The sequence below is a fragment of the Lycorma delicatula genome, chromosome 9, assembly GCF_047948215.1.
Source record: "Lycorma delicatula isolate Av1 chromosome 9, ASM4794821v1, whole genome shotgun sequence".
Classification (NCBI taxonomy): domain Eukaryota; kingdom Metazoa; phylum Arthropoda; class Insecta; order Hemiptera; family Fulgoridae; genus Lycorma; species Lycorma delicatula.
In genome coordinates, this window is record NC_134463.1 from 80189586 (window position 1) to 80217220 (window position 27635).

At 27.9% G+C, this 27635-nt stretch overlaps 1 protein-coding gene across 4 annotated transcripts in view; it reads right to left on the minus strand.

The window, feature by feature from the left end:
• LOC142330595 (uncharacterized) overlaps positions 1-27635 on the minus strand; it is a 111561-nt gene that overhangs the window by 33839 nt on the left and 50087 nt on the right. For 3 of the 4 annotated variants that reach the window (XM_075375988.1, XM_075375987.1, XM_075375986.1), the window contains exon 7: positions 9318-15444. In XM_075375988.1, the coding sequence (XP_075232103.1) occupies positions 9318-15444 (6127 nt within the window). Of the gene's footprint in view, positions 1-6803; positions 7082-9317; positions 15445-27635 lie in introns of those variants that run through there. The other variant, XM_075375989.1, reaches the window with a different exon arrangement.

The window sequence follows — 27635 nt, forward strand, 5'->3', positions numbered from 1 at the left end:
TATTTCAATCAATAATAAAGTTGTTGTTAACTACAGTTTAGTCATTTTTGTTGTTAGTATATTCATTCATTAACAACCAGATATTTTATCAGATATTTAATGAAAAAACAATTCTGTGGCTCAAAATTTACAGACAAATTTGTGACATTTGCAGGCAAAATAATACGAGTGATGCTAAAGTAAGACAGAGGTACCATTCATTTCAAGAAAGGTGTTCACCCAAACATTCGAGAAAACCGGTGCTTTATAGTCACGATTGTCTTTGATATTTTGTGATGCCTTACACTCTTTGATTTATGAAGTTTTGACTGAAAAATTAGGCTATAAAAATTGATGCAGTGTATGAATTATGCAGCATTACAAAAATGAAGGTATTGTGAATTGTTTGATCACTGAAGAACTTCAAACAAGAACATTTGGTAATTTTTAGGACAAAAAGAGCTTCTTGTTTATCAAATTTAGTAACTGTAAAACTACTTTGAATGCAGAAACGTAAAAAAAATCTTAGAAGAGCTATAAAAAACAAACAACATGGGATGCTATCCTGTGGAATTCTGTTTTTGCATAACAATGCCTGGCCACAAATGGCAAATCAGACAGTGAGGCAATTAGAAATATTTCATTAGAAAATCTTCAATCCATCCTACAGTCCTGACTTAAGTTTCCAGCAGGAAGCTAAAAGCAAAAGAACTTAAAAAGTAAAATTATTTTCTTTTTCTTCAGCTTAAACATTAGCTTGTGATTTTTCATCAGAAAGGTTTGAAAGCAATGACAAATGGCATTACACGTGATTAAGTCAAAGGCAGCAGTTAAATTTCTTGAAGACAGACTAAAGAAGCTAATGAAATACTATGAAAAATATGTTGATGATGAAAAATCATCATTTTTTACTATGTAAAAAATAGTAAATAAATGTAGTTTTTAGGCGAAGTAATACATTTTGCTCACATTTTTAGTTTTGCTTTTATTTCAAAATGAACGTTAATTTTAAAAACAAACCTTGCACTTTCAGGTATTTTCAAAATTCTGGTTAAAGGCAGTTTCAACAAAATGACATTTTTAAACTAAAAGAACACAACATTCTTATACAAGAAACTCAATTTTTTTTTGAAGGATCAAACCAAAATTTTGCATAAGTTCTTTAGCTTATCAGTACATACAGCTGCTGTATAGGCAAGCAATATTACAAATTCATGAAAGTCAGCCTCAAGGCATTAACACTATTTTTTATGAACATATGTGAACTATGAAAGGGAGTTAGCATGATCAAGAATAGGTAAAAGGATATTAATGAGACCAATCGGACACAAATGAGAAACCTAATCTGCTACACACCAAAAATTCATGGAAACAAGCTTCAAGAATCTGTGAAACAAGCTTCACAGATTTTGTCTGTTCCTGTTATGGCATGACAACATAGCACCAATAACACTATAACTCACTGAAAAACATTACACAAACATTTACGTAAAACCGAGCTTTTTATGTTAATTTTAATTGCAGACATCAATAGCCAATAATTACCAAATATCAAATCACAATAAGAGAAATTACTAATGTATCAAACACTGCTTAAATGCTGTCATCAATGTGAACAGTTTTCTTTGATGTAATTTCACCATCCTTTCACATTCATTAATTAAATCCTTCTTAAAGTTTCTGAAACTACCAAAGATATTAAACGTATAACAAAAGAATCAGGCAGTATGGAAATTTATTTTTTTTAAATTATTACACAAAAAATTAAACAAAACTGCAACAAAATAATTCATTACCTTGTGTTATGTCAGTTTACGTATTACCAGAGAACAAGTGAGAAAATTTACAGTATAAATTTATAACCCATATTAAAAAAAAAATAGTTAATATTTTCACTTAAAATATTCTGAAGGGCCGATCCTTTTCAGGATAACGTTTTTCAACATTTGCTTGCTCAAAGTACATTTAAATTTTATATAAATAAAACTGAAACATTTATAATTTGTAATTAATTTCAAATAAAAATTGTTTATCATTGAATGGAGACTAAACTCTCTCTGAGGAACAGAAATAACAGTTTTGCAGTATAATTTACAAAGGTTATCTCTAAAGTAAAGACAGTTTCATTATAAAAAAATTTGTTCTGAAAACTTCATAAATACTTTTTATTTTTCTTACACTACATACCTTATACTACTCTATATAATCACCAAATGACTTGAAGACATTTATAGTAACAATACACCAGCCTCAATATACCACCATCGTATTCTCCTGCCACCAGTCCATTTAGCCACTGATTAACAGCCTTTTTAAGTTTGTCACTGGTGAATTGCTTACCACTCAAAAATACTTTCAATTTTCCAAACAAATGGTAATCAGAAGTAGCTAAGTTTAGGCTATATGGTGGGTGATTGTAAATTTCTCAACTAAACGTTCTCAGTAAATCACAAGTCGGACCTGCACAAGTTGGATATGCAGCAGTACAATGCCATTGGTCAGCCGCCCACGTCACCGATTTTGAATGGTGCACTGTTACTTATGTAGTTTCACAGTAAGCTTCTGCATTTATAGTCGTTCCATGTGGCATGAAATTAATAAGCAGTAAGCCAAACCAATCCCAAAAGACTGTGGCCATCAGTTTGCGTGCAAATGGCTATGGCTTGACCTTTGTTGGTCTGGTTGGTGATTGAGGATGACACCATTCACCTGACTGCCGTTTTCTCTCTGGCGTGTAATACGAAAGCCATGTTTCATCACTGGTAACAACTGAATTAAGGAACTCATCACTTTTTTCTGTGTAGCACACCAAAAATTCCAAAGCAGATCCTATTCAGATTTTTTGTGATCTTTTTGTGTTTTGCTAAGACGTACAGCACCCAAGGTGCACAAATCTTTCTGAAGCCTAAACGGTCATGAACAATCTGACCATAACAGCTCTTGAAACATGTGGAAAAAGAACAAGTTTCAACAAGTCCTTGACGATTATAGAGGGCCTTATTATAGAGGTCCCGAATGTTCTTCATCATGCACATTAATTCTATTATTTCTAAACCTTTCACACCATTTTCAGACGTTTCTTTCATTCATTACATTATCAACGTACACAGCAACCAACTGTCTATGAGTTTCAGCTGTCTTAATGTTTTGATGGTTTAAAAAATGTATGACTCCATGTATTTCACAGTCGCAGCAACATAAATTTTTCTATTCATTTTATAATGTAATAACTTACACGTAATCAAAGATACAACACGACAACTTACAACAATGCAGTATGTACATTACTAGCGTAGCCATGAATGACAGGTTTGCCAAGCTTAAGGAGAGAAATTTCCCCGCAGTCATTACTTTAGAGATATCCCTTGTACATTGTTTGGGTGGTTTAAAAAAAAAAAAAGGTAGCAAAACAAAAATTTCATACAAAACGACTTTTAAATTTTATTTAGCATCTTTCTGTAGGTAAAGTTTTATTGCATTTTTTGCAATAAATTTATAAGAAAACTTATAAACCCAATAACTTAAAAGAAATATTTTTTCATAATCTGGGAAGGTATTTCCTCTCCTGTTAACAGATATGAATTGGTAGCTGATCAAGACCAAACAATTTATATAATGAGACAAGCATCTTGAGTGTTTAAATTTACTGTATGGAACTGTTTCTTCTGCTTTGTTGTATTTTCGACTTCTATTTAAATAATTTTTATTTTAGCTATTTTTTCATATAATGACTATTATAAGGATAAAAGATTCAATAGAAAATTAATGTTTTATCAGCTTAATTCTTCCTAACAGTTTCATCTCACAGATATGTCAAGAACCGTCCCATGTATGGGAAATAAGCAAAGCCTGTCTTCTACTGAAATCAATGTTTAAAATTTATTATTAGATAAAATTGCATTATCTAATTGTAATTAAACAAGATATTATTTACACTATTAAAATCTATATTTTCATTTAAGTTACATCACTTTTTTAAAACATAATTCATAACTTAAACTATTTATTCTCATGTAATGGTCAACCAATATTAATCTAATAAATAAATAAATATTAATCTATTATGATTTGTTGTTAAAAAACACAACCCACATAATATAAATTATTAAAATTTAAAAAAAATCACAACAAAATATTAAAAACAAAATTTGTTAATATGAAATAACATATGAAACGCAAGCTCATTTTGTTTACATTCCTATACAAATCTTCCACTTTTCATCTAAAAACTCACTACAGAAAATTAAAATCAAATATTTCATATGTTGTAATGTCAACTTCGCGAAAATTCATAACATGAATTTCTTATCCATTTCCATTTCTTATTATTCTAGTTGTATTTATCCAAATTTTATTTCTATTAACATCAAACAATTCACTAAACTAAAACCTGTATATATATTTTTTTTATAAACAATATACAAGGAGAAAAAAATCTAATTTTATTTTTTTGAATGCAATCATATATATAATATTACATCATAAATGCACTGTAATGTAATTGACTGAATAGAACTCCCAGTGGGAAAATTTTTATAATTAATATAAATTTAATGAATTTTTTGAAAATATTCCTTAAATTGGCACTTTCTGATACAAGAGTGGTCGTCATTAAAGGTATGATTTGTTGATTAATTTGTAACCAATAAAATATGTTAACTGACAAAATATTATTAGCAGTCAAAACAATACTTATGTAGGATGTAACAGTGTGAATTTGATTTCTTTTAATGAACAAAATAAATTTCATACAAATATCTTAATACATTTAGATAAAACATATGAGATTTAATAGAGAAAAAAATGGGTGAATGGATAAAACAATAACTTAAAAGAATAATAAATAATAAATAAATAAATGCCATGCGTGTGATCATTAAATAAAATGTTTTTAGTTGCTAGGATATTATGTTCTTCCAAATCCACAAGGCAGGTACATAAGATTCAATGCAGGCCTTTTTTCCTGCCTTGACCAGAGTAATAAGTATTAATTTTAGATTTTTATAATATGTATTGCAGACTGTAGTTATTGCATAAGTAGATACTGCATAAAACAAAAATCATGATTAATTTTTAAAAAAGGTTTTTAAGCAAATAGGGTTTTCACAGTAAGTATCTCTGAAGAAGTACTTCATTAAAATTATAAAAAAATTAATCATCAATATTTGTAATTTTTCTAAACTGACTGATTTGAACAAAATAAAATGATTTCCTATTTTGTTTTACTGTTTTTAGAATTTTTTGTATAAAATAGCAGAAAATAAAACAGAATACAAAAAAGTTGAATTTTTTTATGTGTTCTCACTCAATAATGTATTTTGGGTCCTGGGATAAAACATTAAACTCCAGATTTTGCATTATCTTGAATATTGTTAAATAGCACCCTTAAAAATTAAACCAACCAAAGATAAATGTAAGTTGTCAGAATATAAAATTTTAGTTATTTTAATCACCAAAATTAAAATTTAATGCTTAATTGTTGAAATTTCTAATAGTTCAAATCTATTTCTGAATTACAAAGCCAAATCGAAGACAAGTTAGAGATATACTGAATACTACTACTGAGTTCTTCTGACACAAATAGTTAATCTATTTCTTTTTCTACCTTCATTAATTTAGTAAAAGAATAACACAGACCAAATTAAAACAACTTTAAATTAAAGTATTAGAAGAAATATCATAATTTTTTTTGTTAAAGCAGTTTACAGTGAAATATCATAAAAATAACTGATTTGTTACATTATAAATGTTAATTTTTATGAGTTTCAATACATTGAATCAGCAATAATTAACTGCTATACCCAAAATTTTGATTTTTGAAGAGAACTTTTGGACAGATATGTGCCTAATGTAACAAAATGGTGCCTTGTTTTTTTTTTTTTGTAATACATAGGTATCAACAAGGTAGTTAATTTTGAAGTTTACTGATCAAAAATAGTTAAAATAATGTAATATAGATTAAAAAAATTATAAATGTAGTTTTAATTCACCTATAATAAAAAGAGAAAATGACTCAACAAAAACAGACAATAAATCACACTTCAGCAGAAACCCAGAGTTAAAAATACACAAGAATCAGCATCTTGACATAAAAATGTAAATTCTCTAGTTCAATTAAAGTTATCTAAAATATACTTTGAATGATCAGATTAATTCTTGCACATTTTAAATCAGACGTTTCTCCTATAAGCTCTATTCATACAATTTCTCTTAACCTCAAAATAATATATGTAACCCATAAAAGTCATCTATGTATGTATGTATGTATGTGTGTGTGTACACACACACATACACGACATATGTTTTATGGTTTTGATATAATTTTATAAATAAATAAAAAAATCAAAGGTAGTACAATTAAATGCATTTTCTGTAATCCTTTGAATTTTGCATTTAAATAAATTAACATTCACTTTTATAAAAAAAAATACCATTAACAAAAGGATCCCTTAATACAGAACAAAATTTATTCACACATAAATATTTCTTTCAGAATATTTCAACAAAAAGATAAAAGATATGTGTTGAATGCGTACACAAATGTGTTCTGTACACAGTGTTCTTTACTTTATTATCACCAGTTCACAAAGTATGTCGAATCCATAAAAAAAGCTAATGGATGTAATATTTTCTTCTTGTTGATTTCAATGACAATACTACAACAGTATATCATTTTTATCCTCATACGATAAGACAAAGTGAGCATTTCAGGAGTAGTGTCTTACAGTCAAGACTTCACAAAATCATAAGAAGGTTTAGGTACACAAAATATTTATTATGAACACAAAAATGTAATGTATAAACAACAACTGTATTAATAAATTATAAGAAAAAATAACAATGACCAAAGTAATAATGAAAAAAAAAGTTCATCTCATAACAGTATCAACATTTAATGGTATGTCTTTCTGTAGCTCTTAATTTTTTGTAAAACCGCATAGTAACATTTTGCAAATAAAAAAAGAAGATAATAAAGGAATGGTATAAACATATCAAATTAAAAATAATAAATACATAATTGTCTGAAACTCTTGAGACATCACTGACAGTAAAAAGATTGCTAATATTTTATTATTCATTACAAACCTGCAAATGAAGAATCCTGTAAAAGAAAATTATTGAAATATAATATTATAAACTCTTTAAATAAAATTATACAATACACATAAGGAATCAATTAACTAATTCTGATTGTAAAAAAAACAATTTTACAAGGAATTGTGAGCCAAATCCATTGTAAAAACACAAATTATATACCAAACTAAACCTTAAGTCATAAAAGAGAAAACTTCAATTTTATCAGATTTACTGCATGAGCTACTTCCATACAGTAGTGTTAAATGTACATTTATTTTATCTTATAATAGAGCTATAAAAAAGCATATAAGCTATTATAGCAATTCCAGTTATTATAAGCAGTCTTTCTGTTTTTTTTGCGTATTCATTTAATGCAGATGTAATGTGTACTAAGATACTTTTAAATTAATTTAAAATTGTTAATTTATAATATTCACATAGTTCTACCTTTATCAAATCATATAATTATTAATTTCATGAATTAACATCAACCGTTACAATTTCTTCTTATTTATTAATTTTATTTCTGATCATGCTCTGATCAAGGTTATACCATGGACTTTTCTTCTTTGATACTTTTAGCCAAATACTGAAGCAACTCCTTTTCATTATCTATGGAGCATATCCACAATTCCAGGAATAATCTTCACTGAAGCAACTCCTTTTCATTATCTATGGAGCATAACCACAATTCCAGGAATAATCTTCAACCTTATATAGCAATTTTGTTCTAATTAAATAATCTTTTCTAAAAAAAAAATTATAAAAAAACCTTTTTTCCTCTCAATTTTGGCAAATTAGGAACTAAAAAAATACTGACAAAAAAATAAACAGCTGGACATCCACTTCAAACAGTTAAATGTTAAAACAATTACTCTTCTTAGCATTTTATAAAAATCTATTCATTTTTTTAATCTTTATTTTGTTTTACCTTCATATAAGATATGGGTAGGCCTAGGCCTACTAAAAAAAAGAAAAGAAAAACACTACTAGAGATCTAAAATACTTTTCCAATCACTAATTTTCTTAAATTTTAGATGAAATTACTTTGAATACAGAAATGACAGCTGGCTACATACAAAAATGCTACAACAATCCATTGGCAAAGCTAAATACAAAATGACTGAAGTCTATGTACAGATCATGCAATTTTTTTTTTAAATCCCCTACTCAGGTTATTTGATTAAGGATTTTTTATTGGACTACCAGAAGAAAAAGAACAAAAGTAATAAAAATAAATAGATTCCAGATAGTTAAGTAAATGTATTTTTACAGCTAAGGTAAAGTTAAGTAAGATTTGTTAAAAAAATACCTCAAACTAAAGAATTTTCAGGATTCTATGTATTCAAGTAACCAACTGTGCCATCATTAGCCCATTTATTTTTAGTAACAATGTTTAAATTTGAAATGACATTAATACACTAACAAAAATAGGGCAATAAAAAAGAGAATGTAAATGATGAAATTAAATAAATATCTAGAATAAAACAAATTTTTTTAATAATTATAGAACTAATGTAAATTTTGATTTAACACTTGCTCCTTCATCTGTCGTTTCTGTATTTATTTTTTTGTGTAATCCCAGATGTCCTGGCACGTACTCATAGAACTACATACATATACACATACTAATGTTATTTCAAATGATTATTACAACTAAATGCAATGACAGTTTCAGAGAACAAATGATCTTTAATATACACCATTTTTCAATAATCTCAATACATTAAATAAATTAAAATCAAAATATTACCAGTCCAGAAAATATTACTATCATAGATGTATGCGATTCTCTAAGATTTTTTTACATTACAAGTCTAAACAAATAAATTAATTTCATGAATGAATTTTAAGACTATGCGGTTAAAGTTTAATATCTTATTGTTTAATGTTAGGTCTGGCATACAATATGTACAGATGATTAAATAAAAGCTTTATGAGAGTGAAAGGAGCTGTATTAAATTATAAGATATAATTTTTTTATATTACTGAAGCTCAGAGGAGATCTGAAATGAATGTAAATTGATTATTAAGCCAACCAAACTAAATTTCTTTGACTATATGTGTAATATTATTTCAAAACACAATGACAACTCCCTCCTTTAGGACATAAATCTGTTATCAATTATGTCCCATTATTCACCAAATGGAAAAAGAATGTAAATACAGAATAAATAGTAACTACAATAAAGAATAAAATATAAAAGTGTAATATAATTACTAAGGTGTTACATAAAAATAATTATATTAGCCGAACATACCTGCAACACCTGGGGAACAGAATGTGGCACCTGAGATGTTAATGGGTGTACAGTCACTGATGCAGAAGAAAGCGGACCAATAAATGCTTCAGGATTATCCCAATTTATTGGAGCAGCAGTAGTTGTACTGGTCAATGGAGTTATATAATCAGCAGCAGAACCAACAACAGATGGAAGAGTAGTATTGGGAGCAGGAGTCTGAGTAATAATTTGATGTTTATAACCAAAATGTTGTTGCTGAGCCTTATGCTGTACCTGCTGCGGTAATGGCGGCGGTGGGGGAGGAGGTGGGGTGTCTTGTTTCATACCTAATTCACGTTCTAACCGTTCATCCAATGAAATTCTTTTTGGTGACAATTCACCAGTAGAATATTTGATTAATTTTTTTGGCTTAATAATATCATTGTCACTTGTAGAATCTGCAACACTACGTTTAAATCCAAGAGGAGAAGGAGGCGATGTTTTCTTTAAATTCTGATTTTCCTTTTTGACATCAGCAGATGAAATTAATATTTTAGGAGATTCTGAAGAAAATGGTTCATTTATAAGAGGTATATTAGGCTGTTTTTTCTCAATACAACCTTCAATGATCTTTTTATCATCATTAAGGACAATATTCAAATTTTGTTGATTTTCTTTTTCATAATCATCTTCTTTTTCCTGTTTTATAACAATATTTACATCAAACACAACATTATCCTCTTCAGAGTAATTTTTTTCATTATTATCTTTATTAGTACAGTTATCAACACTTTTCCTATCTTTTGATTCATCGTAACGCCTACTTTCACGTTTCTTATTACCATCATCGTAAGGTGAATTATCTTTTCTATACCTTTCTCTAGATCGTCTATGGTCTGATCTGTAATGACGATGACGTTCTGAACGCGATGAACGATGTCTATCACGATCACGTGATCGTGATCTGTCTCTATCATTTCGTCTAGTACTTTCACGTCCTCTACGCCTATCTCTATGATCTCTACTACTTTTATGCGATCTATGAAAATGATCATCAGAATAATCACCTCTTTTTCTATGCCTAATTTCTCTATCTTTGCTACGACTACGGCTTCTACTTCTTGAACGACTTTTATTTCTCTTTTCATCACTGGCAATCATTTTTGATTTCCCTCCATCTTCCTCAGTTGCTACATTAGAATCAATATTTTTTGATAAATTACTTTCTTTATCGTTATCAATATTTCTAAGCGTATTACTATCATCTGGAGGGGGATTAATGTAATCTGTCAAATTGTAAGAATTAATATCAGTAACATTTTCAGCAGGAGTATAAAATATGTCATTAGTTTTTGTAATAGATTCATTTACTGCTTCATCAAAAAAATTACCATTAATATTTTTATCTAGTCTATCGTCATTTTTCTCCATACTTTCATCTGAAATCTGTTCATTCTGACTAGGCCTGACACCCCATCTAGATTTTTTCTTCATACTCTGCACATCCTCAGTTACTGAAGTCGATAATGCATTACAACTATCAACATCACTTACATTATTTAAAATTATTTCATTTTTTGCTCCTTTACCGATATCAGAAACATTCTCTTCCTGCTCATCATTGTCGCAATCATTAATTTCATCATCAGATATAACATGTTTTGTAACTTTTTTATCATCATTATCATCTTCAAACATATCAAATACAGATGACATTTTCAATTTTGTTTTTGATTTATCAAATTTTAATTTTGTACCAGATGCAGCATTTTTATTCTTCTCATCATTCATTTTTCCAGATTTATCGACGATTGACGTAGCTGTAGATAAAGTTTTTGTTTCAGCAGTTTTATTATCTGGTAGAGAAATACTGAAAACATTTTTAAAAGATGAAATATTTGTAGATGTTTTTAAATCATTCATTAAAGGTATTGACATTGAATTCGATAAAGATGCTTGTGTAGGGGGTGGTGGAACTGGTGCAGGTAATGAAGGTTTTGAAGAATCTGACACTGGTGGCAGAGGGATATCTAACATCGATGAAGTATCTTGATTAACACCCAAATTCTGAACAGAATTACTTCCATCATTAATAAATTTAATACTAGATGCTGGTGACTGCGATTCTGTGCATGCATCTATTTCGTTTGAAGGACTGTAACGCTCATCATTTTCATTATTTTCTTTCAATAGATCTGATTTGGATTTCAACTGATCAATTTTTAAATCAAATATATCATCATTGTTTTGTTTCACTTCAGATTTTTCTTTAGATATTGTTTTAAAATGCCAAATTGAATCTGAAGATTTGTCATCCTTATCACGAACAGAGGAAACCTGATCATGTTTGGTTTTATCATTTTCAACACTACTAACATCTTTTTCTAAAACAAAATTATCCACATCGTAATCAAATAAGGTTTCGGGCGGATCAAAATCATTTGAAACTTCATTGTCATCATTACTTACTTTCATACGAGGACTACTTGTAACATCCGATTTTGTACTAACACTTGCTTTACTAATATTATCAAAATCCTTTTTTCGTTCTTTTCTTTCACATTTATTTTCATCTAAATTCGCCCGGGAGGTAGTTTTTAATAAAAAATCTATATCATTTTCTTTTACAATATTACTATTACTTTTATCAATACTGCTACAAATATTTAAAAAAGCTTTACTATTTTTATCTTCTTCTTTTTCATTTAACAATTCATTATCAACTGATTTACTAAAATATCTATTTGAAATATTGTTTTCACAATCTTCATTGAGATCTTTATTTACTTTCTTTAACTTTGATTCATCATTTAAACTCCCTTTTTTATAATTACGTTTAAATGCAAAATCAAATAAATCATCAGTATTATGAGTATTGTTATTATTGGTCGGGTTAAATAACTGTGATGTACACATTAACACTGTAGTATTTTCTTTATTACATGGTATTTTTGTTACCTTTCCTAAATTACTTAATGTTCTTTCTTCATTCAATTTTTCACTAAGATTTGTATTATTACTATTCTCATTTACAGTTTCCCATTCATAAAACTGCTTTTTTTCGGCTGAAAAATTAATTACAACCTTCTGTTTTGAACTATCATTTGATTCATTATTATCACTACTAATTATACGTGATCTTTTACTACTTTTTAATTTCAGTAAATCACCAATATCTTCATTCATAAATTTTTCTTTTAAACTAAAAACATCAATTACATCTTCTTTTAAATCATGAGTTTTTTTATCATTATCACTTGAATCATCTACATCATCATCATCATCATCATCTTCATCATTTTTACTACATTTCTTTTTTTCCCTTTTAAAATTTTCTGCAAGCAGCAATTTTTGTTTTTCTTTAATTAAATCTTGTAACACATCACCCTTATCTTTTCGAAATAATTTATGTCCAACCGTTTCTAATTTTTTTAAATGCTTATGTAATTCATCCCCGCTATCTGTATCATCGCTATCAATATTATGTTTTGTCTGCTTCTTCTTTTTCTTTTTATGTGTTGATGACTGAAATTTTGTGCCTTTAGTTTTCAAATTATTTTTATCATTATCAAATTCTAATTCAGCAGGATCAATATTCAAACCTCCAGATGGTTTTTCAATATTATGTTTCGTTTTATGTTTATTTCTCTTTTTATTTTTTTCATTTTTTTCTTCTTCCATTGATTCTTTATAATCTTTAATAAAATCATCTTTCTCATTCACATTTAAATCCCCTTTACTATCAATTTTTAATTTTTTCTTTGAACTTTTTTCTTTTGACAAGAGTTTTAATTCTTTTTTACGTTTATCTTTTCTTTTTGATTTATCCTTCTTGTATTTACTTTTCTTTTTATTGCCAACATCTTCATCACTAGAACTATGTTTTGTATTAACCTTCTTCTTTTTCAATTTATCTTTCTTTTTCTTATCTTTTAAGTTTTTCTTTTTCCTATCTCGCTTTTTCTTTTGTTTCCTATTATCACTAGAACTAGCCCCAGATGATGTTGAAGAGCTGGAACTGCTCGAAGAGGTTGAACTGTTGCTACTTGAATCAGAGCTGTCGCTGTCACTACTTGTTGAACTATCACTGCTGCTGCTACTACTACTACTAGTTGTAGCCGAACTATCAGATTCATCTGATGATGATGAACTAGAGGAGCTTGATGAACTACTGGAAATACTACGTTTTCTTTTATGACCTGGTTTATTATGTTTTTTATCTTTTATTTTCTTTTTTGCTTTAGACGATACAACCTTCTTTTTCTTTGCCTTTATATTTGATAATGCTTTTTTCTTTAGTTTTTTCTTACTTATTTTACTATCCAAGTTAATTTCATCAATAATTGTTTCTTTATTTATTTTTTTATTCTTTTCTTCTTTATAATCATCATCAACAGTATTATCAACAGACCGTTGGCGTTTTTCAGTTCTTAATGAGTCAACATTAGGTTGTTCAAGATCATCATCCTCCCATGGTGAAGCCGATTTTCTTGAATTATCAACATCATCTGTACCCTTTTTATCAGTACATCTTGAGATATCTGTACCAGCTGTTCTATTATCCTCTTGACCGGCCTCAAAACTAACCATCTTTAAAAATTCTTCATATTCTGAAGCTAACTTTTCACCCATATCAGACGAACGATGTTTTGATTCATCACGATTATGTGGCTGTAATTCATTAAAATTGTCAACTCTATTTTGACTATCTTCATCTCTGTCAATATCCATCGGCATTTCACCTGCATCATCTTTTTGATTGTCAGAGATTTCCTTCACATCATTAACTTCATCAGACTTATAATTCGGGCTGATCTTTTCTTCTTGTTCATTACTATATTCATTTTTTTCTTTTTGAACAATTTTATTTTTCCATTCTGAAAAACGCTCATCATCATTACTTCTTTGAAAGCCTTCACCGACAACAGTTTCTTCATACCTTTCACGTTCAGGAGTTTGTTCATAATCACTATCCCATTTTGATCTAATTGCAGTTCTAATTATCGGTTCTAATTCTACAGTAGGATTTTCAACAATGTTTGATTTTAATAAATTCTTCCGTTTAGTAAGAGGTTGATAATTATCACTGCTTTCAGTTTTTTCTTCATTATTTTCATGTGATTCACTCTTGCTTATTTTTCTTTTTAAAGAACTGTCATTTACAACTGATGGTTCATCATTTTTTTCTGTTTTAAAATAAAATTTAGCATCATCATAATCAACTTCCTCTTCATCACTATCCAAATTATTTTTATCTATAAACGTTGACTCCAATTTAACATACCAAGCTCTATGTATTCTTAAACATTTTTCCACTGGTTTAATATTTTGTTTTTTAACATCAATAATTAAATTCTCATTCTGACTTTTTCTATCGCTATCACCATCTTCACTATCTTTCTCAGATGAATCAGAAGATGTTTCAGAAGTTTTATCACCATCTTCATCATCTATTTTGTCACTTCTTATTGAATCCTCATCTTCATCATCACTCACTTTTCTTTCTTCTATTTCATTATTCTCATCCTTGCTAAGTACTTCTTGTTCTTCCAATTCTTTTCTCTCATCAATTTCTTTGCAATCTTCCATTTCTTCATCATCATCTTTTGCTATACCTATATCTTCTTCCTTTGTCTTATATTCCTCTTCTTTGTCTTTATCATCTTCCATTCGTATAACTGCATCATCTTCTTTTTTAATATCTTCCTTTTCTATATCATCTTTTTCCTTATCTTCATCTACTTCCTTTTCTTTGTCATCTTCTTTCTTTTCGTCATTTCCTTCTTGAATATCCTCAGTTGGGATCAATTCTATTAATGTTTCCTCCATTTTCATCTTAATATAATCAGCATCCTCCTTTTCTTTTTCTTCTTCTTCTTTCTCTTCTTTAACACTATCATAATCACCAACACGACCATCATCATCATCACAATCATCTTCAGGTTCATCTTTCATACATAAAACCTCTTCCCGGCTATCACTATAACTTGAACTTGAAACCGAATCATTGACCTGTTGTTGTTCATCCTGCCGCTGATTTAACTCCTTAACATCATATGGTTCATTGACATGTTCATCATCTTCTTCTTCTTTTTCTTCATCAATTCTGTCCAACCTTAACGGTTTAGCATCCTTCTCTGCAGCTAGTTCCTGTTTAACTTTCAATCTGTAATCAAATAAAATTATACATGACAAAAATAATAATTAAAATAGATATAACAGAAACAAAAGAGAAAAAGCAGAAAAAACGTGTTTTCATACAAAGACAAACTTCCTGAAAAAAAGTAAAATACAAAAGATCTAACTAAATAAAAAAATAAAGCCTTAATACGTTCCATTTTTAAAGCAGAAAAAAAGAACAAAGTATATGTAAAAAAATTATAGGAATATTTTGATTATGAATAAATATTTGTAACAATAATTAACAAATAGAATGCAGGTGACAACTGACAACTGGGTAGGGATTTAAAAATAATAAGCAACCTCACAGGTTTTATTTAACATTAGTTATTATTTAATACATAATTATTTTATAAAAATAATCTTTTAATTTATATAAATCATAAAACATCTTCTAATACTAATTATTAATATTAACTGGGTTAACAGAATAAAATTTATTTACAATAAACAAAAGTAAATTCTTAGAAGTCTCTTAACACTGGCTTCTTGCAGACCAGGTGATCTTATTTTCATAATTCATTGAGAAACTAACGCATGCACTATCAGTCCTACAAGTTTTTGGATATTTTCAGTTATAACATTAATGGTAATTTACTTGAATTTATCTTTTTTTGCCATAAATATATTTTAAACTATCAAATTAAATAAGTTAAGAAAGTTAGTAATCAAGTAAACATTTACAGGCTTTCATCAAATGTAAATGTAAATAATAATATATCTTACACAAATTATATATTACAATGTACATAGTAGGTAATTTCAAATCAAAGCACCTTTACTTCTAATATAGCACAGCCTAAATACAGTGAACCCTCTAAGAAAACACCTGAATTCTTATTATTGTATTTATTTTAAACAGAAGGCAAATTTAAATAAAGGAAAACCCTTCATAAATCTTAGCCTAAAAAATATAAAAAACAATTTTATAATACAAAAATGACATACTAAATATAAACAAAAAAAATATATTTCTACCTAGTTAATGCAAATGAAACTTGTAAATTTACGGAAATTTAGTCAAAGAAAAAAAAAATATTTGATTATAGTAAAAATATTATACTCTGTTTAATCAGAACGATAAAAAAGAGAAGCTTAAGTTCAGTGATGTCACTGTCTTTAAAATGTAAAAAGTATTTCAAATTGTACCAGCCCATTCCATGACATCCTGTAGTACTGATTGGGGAAGTATAAATACAAAAACCTAAAACGTTTCTTAAAAATTATTGTAATTAGTTTCTTAGAAAGAGCTAGAAAAGTAAAACAGTCTGGAAGACAAGACATGGATTATGTGATTATTATATAACATGGGCAGTTAATGAATAAAATAAAGGAAAAATGAATAAGAATGTTATATAAATTTTTAATTTCTGAAATAAACATAATCTGGAGTTTCAGTTATAATGTTTCTGATGATTTTCCTTTAACAAAGTTAATTATTTCGTGAAATATATAATTTTCCATTTTTTAATAATTTTAACAATAAAATTCATTTTTGATATGCTAATAAAATATTTTTAAAATAATCGCATATTGAAAACATATACAACTTTATATAAAATTTATATACAACTTTAGGTTACAGACAAATTTTATACTACTATTACTACTACTTCTTCTTCAGTTGTTTATCATATTGGTTCAATATTTTTAAAATCTTTATCTGTAAAATTTTACAAACAGTTCCAAAAAATTATAAACTGACTGAGGAAGCAAGTTAGCAAATGACATTCATCTTAATTTGGTTTACACACAAATCTTAACTACCAAGGAATCTGTTTTTTTGAATTGTAACAATGCAATCATTTTATTAATCTTATATTTAAAAAAAAAAACATCTTTATAGAAATATCATCTACTATTGAATGCTGTTAGTTATCAGATGATAACATGAAATTTTTGAAAGTTTGTTAAATTTTAAGTACCCAAAAATTTCCCATTTTAAAACCATAATTGAACAGTAAAAATTATATTTTGATTACACATAATTTTTGTTAAATTTACGTGTTGTATGTGCTAGCTGAACAAGAAAGTTAAGAGCTGGAACTTCAAACCTCGAGTAAGTAAGATTGCACATACATTTTAAAAATCTAGGAACTTAGTTTTTAATAATATTTCATCAGGGCAATTAAATTTTTTACTGCTCTTATATTTTTCCATAAATCTTAAGTAATTAAGTTTGCACTTAAAATTTAACTACCTATATAAGGAATTTCTTGTTTTTCTAACACTAAGTAAAGAGTGCAATTAAAATTTTGCCATTCTCACACATTAAAAATAAACTCTGTCCAAAAGATCTTCTGCTAAAGAAGTCATGAGATTGGTATCCTGAAATCTTAAGTACAATAGTTAGTGCATGAATGTATCAAGGAATCTCCTGTTTTACAACTTTAATTGTTCCATCAATTTCAGGTTTTATCTACAATTACAGTAAAAAAAAATCCCTGTCGAAAGGAGCACTAGCTAACTTCTTCGTCAGTTTTTTATCTTAAAATTGTAATGGATTTTGGTTAGATAATGGTTGTAATGGATTTTGGTTGGATAATGGTTGTAATGGATTTTACCTAAGAACCATGTCGGTGACATTATTTGATAATTTAACAAGGAAGTGGTACCTAAAAATCTAATCCAATTTAAGGTTGTACATGAATTTTAATGAGGAAGTTTCTATCTGTGATCAATTTATATATTCTGGTTTTTTTATTCACTAGTTAACTGTACAACAGGTTTGCAAGTAATAATTTATAATATTCCTTTCACAAAAAAATCCGGTCGGTTAGTAATTGAATACTAGTTTGATAGTGGATGATCCTCTATAATAGTTACAAAAAATTTTATTTTTTAATTTTTTAAAAATATCATTTAAAATTAGTTAAAAAACAGAAATTATGCATTTAGAATATTTATTTTTTAATTTTAAAACTGCTAACTGAATAAGCATTGTAACAACAAATGAAAGAGATTTTTTTTTAAACACTACTAATGTAATTTTTAAAAGTGTCTAGGAATCCAGAAAATTTACCTAGGTTGTGCAGTCAACTAACAGGTCAAGTTAGAGACACTTCCACGCAGTACTTTAAGATGTAAATAGTGAATAAAACTATGAATTTTTCTGGATAGTATGCACACATTACTACATTTTTATAAATCTAAAATTTCAAAACTTAATCTATGGGCTTATATTTAACCACTACAAATTCTTCTATTTATTATTATTTTTTTTCAATTACTTTCATGAGAGAAATTGTGCAAATACAATTTTTATGAAATTTTAACAGAGCAAATAAATCTTACAGCCAATTCTAGTATGCCAGAGAAAGGGCTAATAGATTACACATAAAACACACTTTCAATCTTCATTCCTGATTGCAATCAATAAACCACTGCCAGAAATTAATACTTCCATCCCTTTTCGCTGAGAAGCAATTTATAAATGACAATTTCCTGATATTACCTTATAGACTTAGGATGTCCATATATAATGTAAAATATTAACAGAAAAATAAGTAAATGGTAGAAGCATCAAAACTATTAATTTAACAATTATAAAATAAAGCTCATTTTACTCACACAGAACTAAGCAAGAAAGCACCTGTGAGGTTATAATCAAAACTGACCTATTTTTCTTGAAAGGTTAAGATATGTTTACAATACAATCTTTTCACCTGTTCAATGGGTAATTATTTCCTGAATAAGGTTTTTCCATCATCAGTCAGATAATTTCTTCACAACTGTAATGTAAAATCAGTGACACATTCATGTAATGTATAGCTGACAAGGAATTTACCTATTATTACAATGTTTTGTAATGATACATCACACCAGATGTCGGCTGTCACGCTCGCTTATATTTATTCAACATTGATCATCACTTTTTCTCTACAAAAACATATAGATTTTATAATTAATATCCAATCTTAAATGAAATATTTATTCTACAGAGATACAAAAAAAAAAAAACTGTTACAATTACCAAAAATATATAAAATAATAAACAACCTATCATTAAATCACAATTATAAAATTGTATAACATATCAAATACAATTTTTTTTTTTAAAACTGCCAGAATTTGTGAGTTACATTACTTGCACGTGGAAGGAAAAGTAGACACAAAATAAAACTTTACAGTTACAAAGATGTCTAATTCAGTATTTAGACTTTTTATAGGAAATTATAATAATCTTATAAAAGAGAAAGGGTAAACAGTGAAAAGGGTAAACAGTGAAAATGAGAAACGAGACCAAACTTCAGAAATTGACATTATAGTTCCAGCTTATATTTAAATATCCAGACGAAACATAAATCATTAAGAAAATTCTGAATCATAACATATAAAGGTTAGATTTTCTTGTATGCTTTCCTAACTACAGAAATTTATCCATTATGTTTTCATCAACATATTGTGAATGAAAACAGCACAGCACACATGAAAACATTACAGTATGTGTGCAAGTAGAACATTCACTTATGAATGCTCTGGGTACACTCCATTGATAACAGTTTATTTAGAAATAAATTACTGCAACTTTTTATAATAGAAAAACAGGGTGTGATCAAAATTTTCCATTGGTGTAGTAATCTTCTGAACAATGCACGCAGCAATTTGTAATATGCACTACTGTATATAAGATATTTCCCCTATTTGTAATTGTCGTTTTAGAGAAACTCTGTACACTATCATGAAATTTAATTCTAAGAATACTAATGGTGAAGTGTTAGTTAATAAGATTTCCACAAAAATGAATATTTGTATAATCTTCATGGATTCATCATTGCCTTACATTTATTTGTTATTTTATGCTGTAAATATCACACAATTCACAGGGGACAGTCACCACCACTGAACTTTTGCAATGAAAAATACAATTACAAACTGGACTTCCCAGGAAATTGTTTATGTTACAGCCATCCCGCTTATTTTGAGAAAACTAGAAACATTACTGATGGTACCTAATTAAATAAATGAAGCTACTGCACTAGTGCCATCTGATTCACTGTGCCCAGTCACATTTTATCGCAACCACCAACTTTTACTTTCAGTATACTTCTTGTATATCAATTGTCACAACTGAGCCACCTACAACCTACACAACACCCGGAAACAGTACAAATAAACATAACTGGGAATAAGTACAGTTTGAAAATAGTTTTATTCAGGTATGAATAAATATTATTCAATCAGGATCAATGAACAAAGGAGCTCTTTTGGTTTTAACACATATAACTTAAATTACTGCAGTTGAGCAGGACACCTGCCTTATTATTCCAAATTAAATTTGGAAAAACCAATTTACTGCCTAAAACAAAATCATAACATCTATCTTAGTAAAATTTTCACACTTATAATTTTGGTGCTGAATAATTACTTTTACAAAAATATAAGTTCTTTATTTCATTGTATGGTTGAGTGCACAAAATTAAACTGAATAAATGATAAATTGATACAAAGAAACTAATTTTAGAAATGACTTCAGGCAAAATGTAACAAGTTTATTGGCTACATCTGAAATAGCTAAACAAGAGCAGGTAAATTTTAAAACTGATGGGAGCAAAACTTCATTACTGAAGAATTATAATACAGTATCCTATTTGGTTCAATCATTGTCTGTATAAAATATTAATTTCTGTTACTTATATTAGTACAGTAAATCACAATATGCGAACACTCAATTTTACTTTCTTGAAGTGACATACAAAAATGCATTCTTTTAACATCATTTTTTTTACTAGCAAATCCCTGAAGGATGACATTGCTTACTTCCAAAATGTCATAAAATTATAAAAAACCATAAAAATAAAATTAGTTCATATCATATAGATTGGAAAATGGAAGGGAAAATTAAATCTGGGATAAAGATATTTTTAACACAATAATCAGATACTGACCTTTGTAAAATCAGTAACAGAAATCTAACCCTCTACAAATGTTTTCACAAACTTATCAAGGCACAGGATGGAATCAATGACAAGGAAAAACAATGACTTAACTAGTAGAAAGAATATGTTAAATTACAAAGCCATTTAAAAAAGCATGTAAAACAGAACTCAAAATTCACAGCCAAATAAGTTCTAATTCACAGATAAATTAATTCTAGTTGTAACCTAATAAAAAACTAGCCTATAAAAACAACATAGAGTAATTCAAATTACATGAATAAATTAAAACACAATTCAGTAATACTGTAAATTGCAGTGATTCTTTTTTTTATCAATATCACTAAAATTAAAAGGAACAAGAAAACAATTATTTACACAATACTTACCATAAAACTGTCAATAAAACATTAATAATGTTTATTTTAAGTAATTTATATTTCTGATAATTTTAAAAAAATTCACAAATGACTTAAATATACTACACTATCACAAAGTAAATATTAAAACTTTTTAAATATAAAAATATTAAACGCACTTCAACTTTACTGAAAACCAATAGAAATTCCATAGTTCTATGTATACTCCCACAAAAAAAAATTAGTTTTATTTTAAAAGGAATCAAATTAATTAACCAAACTGACACAACACCATTTTCTTATTACATACTTATATCGTCATTACAATAATAATCTTAAAACTATATAACATACTTACTCATGTAATTCACCTGCTCTTTTGACCTACATTTTTTATCTAAAAGTAGTGTGTGATTTGCATAAGGAAATGATTTTTCATAATTATAATGAAATTAAAATGTGATTGATAGTCGTTGAGAAAATGATATGAGACTTAATATTTTTTTGAAAATATTCTTAAAAAATTCAGGAGCATGAATTATGATGCAACTAAATATTTTAAGTTATAATTATTGCAAATTCAATGCTAATTATAATAAATATTAACTACTATTATTAAATATTCAGTATTTTAAGAAAATAAGGATCTGAATTCTCTCAGAAAAGATAAAATAAAAAGCGAAATCAGATATCTCAAGAGATGTTCATACCAACTAGTGTACACAGGTGTTTGGATGGTGAACACAGAAAATCTTTTTGCCATTCAATTCTACAGGTGTACTGATATTTAAAAAAATTATATAATTTTAAAGAATAAAAAATTATGTTTACAAATATGCTCTGTACATTAACTTTTGAAGTTGAACCTCCCTCATTATGAAATATGATCTCAGTTTTCTGGTTTTTTATCTTTTTTCATAACGAAAGAAACCTGAAACTAGCTGAAATTTACCAGATATGCGAGGTGTATGATTAAAATACCTAAAATAATAATGGAATGGTGAGAACAATAGGTCAAGAGTTCAATGAAATAGAGCGACAGCATGTGCCTGATTTGATACGTGATGGGTGGCTTATACTCCAAGAACAGACTGTTCAGTACCCCCTTTCTTAAATTTTCCTAAATTCAGACTGTTTTCTGTAGAATGCTATTAAACTATTTGAGCTATCAAAAATTATATTTATACTGAATGCCGAAAATGCATTCCGAGGGGGTACAAAACTAAAAAATCAACATTACACTAATTACAATATACATAGCTAACCAAATGTCCTGCATCATGCAAGTTTGGCCAAACATTGCTACTTGAACTCGACAATTCATATAACATCTTCCCGCTAGTAACAAATTCATCATGCCTTGTAAAATAGACTTGGCATTAAGTGTTTTCACCATTTTTTCTAACAGAAGAGGTTCCCTTTTAGGCTAGTTTCAAATTAATTGTAAAGCGAGTTGCAGACACCAAAAATTCATTTTTTGTATAAAAGGCTTTGTTCAATTTCTAAATCCAAAAACTAGATCATGTAACAGTAAATCCCACTGTACTGATAGAAGCTACGTAGGAAAATAGGCATAATTACTTTATTTTTTTATCCTGAAGTAATTTTTGAATCCACAATATTAATCAGATCTTCTGAAAGATAAATTCATCTACATTATGAATTCATATGCTCCCATGATTTACACTAGAAATAACCATAAAAATATTTCAAAATATTGTTGAAACTACAATCTTCTGCAAACCTACTATGATTCGATTCATGAAAATACAGTTCAGATTGCTGCAATTCTGAAAGCTACAGGGAAAGGCCAGAGGGAGAGAAAGAAAACTCAAATGTGTACAATATATTAAAAAATAAATCTGTCAACTAAATAACAAATACCTTACAAAATATACCCTTGTTAGTATTGCATTATGATCGATTCTACATACTTAACTGATTTTCTGTGCTTTTTAAAAGCTCCACAATTACAGCATAAGAAAAGAATTTAGGGAAAAAATATTTTGAAATAAAAATCAGTAGTGTAATTTATCAAACAGAATTTTGTTTAAAGAGCTTCTGAACTTTTGAAATATATATCAATAACCATAGTGTTATTGATATAACACAGCAATAAATTAAAACCAAGGAATAACAGCAGTGATCTTACAAGTATTCTAAATTTAATCACTTTATGCTATCTTTATTAGTCTGCGGAAAAAAAACTAATGCAGTTTGCTATTCTACAAAGTAAAATATTCTGTGATTTTTACTTTCAGATGATTACACAGCCATCATTATTTTTCTAAGATTGGAAAAGCATTTGGCAAGATGTATAAAATCATAAATTAATTATGGTTTTTTTTTGGGCTGACACCACAGATACAGATTGAGATTAATGCAATTTAATTTTTTTAGCACAGGATGCCATTACAATAAAAATCATCGACACACTTCTCAGGGTCAATACATTTGAAGTGACCCAAAGGTGGTTGCTTGACCAATTTAAACAATGAAACTTACCCACTAGACGACTCCTACATGTCCCAGGACATTAAAACTATTTTTTTATTTAAGCACTTTACCTGTGGTGACCATTTTTGTTACAGTGCGCACACCTATTTTTGTGATTCTAAGGGTTTACGGAAAAAATCATAACAAAAAACTATTGGTCCTGAAAGTAAGAAACAAAAGACAATTTATTCATATTTTCTCAAGGTAAAGATTGGTCCAATGGTTTACTTACCTACCACTCTTCTTTCTATGAGAAAATTACCAATAAAATTGAACATGAAAAACTATGAAATTTCACTTTTGATAATTTTTTTCAAGAGGCACAGATGGTATACACAGTTTCAATTATTTTTTTACATGTAGGTATATGTTAGTAATTTTACCACAAATAATATTAATGGTGATACACTGACACCTAAATCTACATGATTTTTTGAAAACTAAAATTCAAATTTTGGCTTGAAATAACTCTGATTGGGCTGGTGATAAAAATCTCAAATTTGCATTACCTACAGTGTTTTTGTAGATGTTTATGGCAAATAAAAAGGTTTCTTGTGTACTGCAGTAATAAAAAAGTTATAACCTCTCAAAATTCATGAAAAAACTATTAAAAGCAATACCATTTTGATTTGCTAAAATAATTCCTCCAAGGGGATTTCTTGTCTTCTTGGCACTTTAATATTTTTATTAAAAATGATATATTATTATAATATTTTTAGTTGTAACAGACTTATTTGAACCATTCAATTGCTGTGTTTATGTTATAACAGGAGCTTGAAGTAATTTCCAATTGTCAGGAAAATTCATGTTGCAACGTGCTCATTAATGTTTGTTGCATCATTTAGCTTTGCAGTTACACACTGGTCAGACTGACATTAGTCAGTGACCTGCTCACATCTTTACAGTGTTGAAAATGTCATCCTGTGTTTTGAAGTATTTATTAAATAAATAAGTTTTACTTAATAAAATTATATTTGCAAATTTTAAATTCAATTCATTTTTACATTATTTTCAAGCAATTTCATAAAAAACAATGGAAGAACAATATTCCATACGAATTTATGTGAATGAAGAGTCATAAAACAGTATATAGAACAGTGCCAAAAGAACTCATTAAAATTTGTGAATTTAGTGATGAAAACCAACAACTTATTTTTTTACGTGTTAATTCAGATGTCATTAGCGTTTGTAAATATCATGAAAAAACGTTTTTGTCAAAATTCAGTCACTTTATGGACAGATCTGTTATGACCCTTTGAGAACTCATAATAAAAAAAAGTTAAGAGAAACTTAAGACAAATAACATTAGAACAAGCTCTTAAAGAACACATTTTTCCAAATTTAAATTTAGTTCCTGGAAAGTCTCTTTGTGTTAACTGTTTCAAAAGTATTTTTTCTCAGCAGAACAAAGAACTATATTAACCACACTAAATAATAAACTTTCATTGCTACAAAAACAGGTTATTTCATTGAATAATTAAAATTTTGCTACATTTGTTTTTCTTCAGTAGCGTTTACAAAAATAAATCAATATAAAAATAAAAATTAATTCGTGAAAAAAGATGTAAGCTACCGATTGAAATCTCAGTTTGGGTAAGTTTTGCAAGCATTTTTGAATCAAAATTGTATTAAGTTACTGGTATTGTTAAGTTATCATTAATTTAAAAAAAAAAAACTATTTTACAAATATTGAACTCGTCAATTTCAACAACATAGGCACTAAATATAAAAAAAGCGAAGGTCAAAGAAGAAAAAACCACTTGGAGCATTTATTAGTGATTGAAAATGGTTTCTTTTAATTTATGGTGCTTTTAACAGGTTTTCATGATTTTTGAAATCTTTTTATTTACCATAACATCTACGAAAACACTGAAAAATTGTGCAAATTTGAGATTTTATCATCAGCTCCATCAGAGTTATTTCAAGCAAAATTTGAATTTTACTTTTCAAAAATTCATAAAAATTTAGTGGTAAGTATATTACCATTAATATTATTTATGGTAAAACTACTAACATATACCTACACATAAAAAATAATTCAAACTGTGAATGCCATCCCTGTGTGTCTTGAAAAAATTACCAAAAGTGAAATTTCACTGTTTTTCATGTTCAACCTTATTGGTAATTTTCTTATATAAATAAGACAGGTAGGTAAATAAACCACTAAACCAATCATTTACACTGAGAAAATATGATTAAATTGCTTTTTGTTTCATCCTTCCAGGACCAATAGTATTCTAGTTATGATTTTTTCCATAAACCCTTACAATCACAAAAATAGGTGTGCACACCATAACAAAAATGGCCGCCAAAGGTAAACTGCTTAAATAAAAAATTAAAAAACAAAATATTTTTAAGGTTCTGAAACATGTAGCAAACAATGGGTAAGTTTTAATTTTTTTTTATGAATTGGTCAAGCAACCAGCTTATGTTTTTTGGGACACTTTAAATGGATTGACCCCACGATATAAATGACAATAGTCATTTATTGATTTTATCTCTATATTAGCAAGTTATAAGTAAATAGTACATCCCTTCAGTCGGTAAGTTGATCTATATATTGATCCACGATTCCAAGGACTAGTGTCATGACCTCTGCCAAGAGAAAATATACACCAATAAATGCATATGAATGCTACTTAGTGAATATTGTGGATCCTCAATAAAACCATTTATACCATAAATTAACATAAACATAACCTTTAAACTTGAATCAAACATTACATTGGTACGGTGTTCATAAAAGTAAGGTTATTAAACATCACCTCAGTTACTACTTAACACAAACTTATTGGAAAAACCTACACTAAATAATAATAAAGCTAATAAAGCCAGAATAGGAAGGCCTTAATTGTCACATGCTGAAAAGATCACATTAAGTATTATTGGTAGTACAGCCAGAAGTAGGTTTAAATAAATAAAGTACCCTCTTATGTACATTTTATTCTTATTGAATAAACAAACTGTTGTTTATTAAAATTTACTATTATTTATTACACTTATAATGAATGTAAACCATAAGGCACATTCATTATAATGAAGTGACAACACATTGTATAAATAAAATTGTTCATTCAAGACTATGACAAAAGGGATGTAATCTACAGGTGAAATCACTTAAATAAAGACAGCATAGTAGGCACACAATGACAACCATTAAAGTTTAGAACCTGGCTCAAAGTTATCACAATCGGCAAACATCCAGTTGCAACACTAAGTCTGCTTACATTAAAACAATACATTCCAGAATAATGATTCTTATATAGATAACAAACAAAGAAATTTATTAACATGGTTTTATAAAAACCAATTTTTCTATCAGTAGGAAGGGAATAAACATTAATTACTGATAGTTTCTTTTAACTTTATCAGAATTATGTTCACCTTTTTTTAACCAGTATAATTAAAGAGCCATGCATTTTCTATTCTTGTTAACAAATCATAAA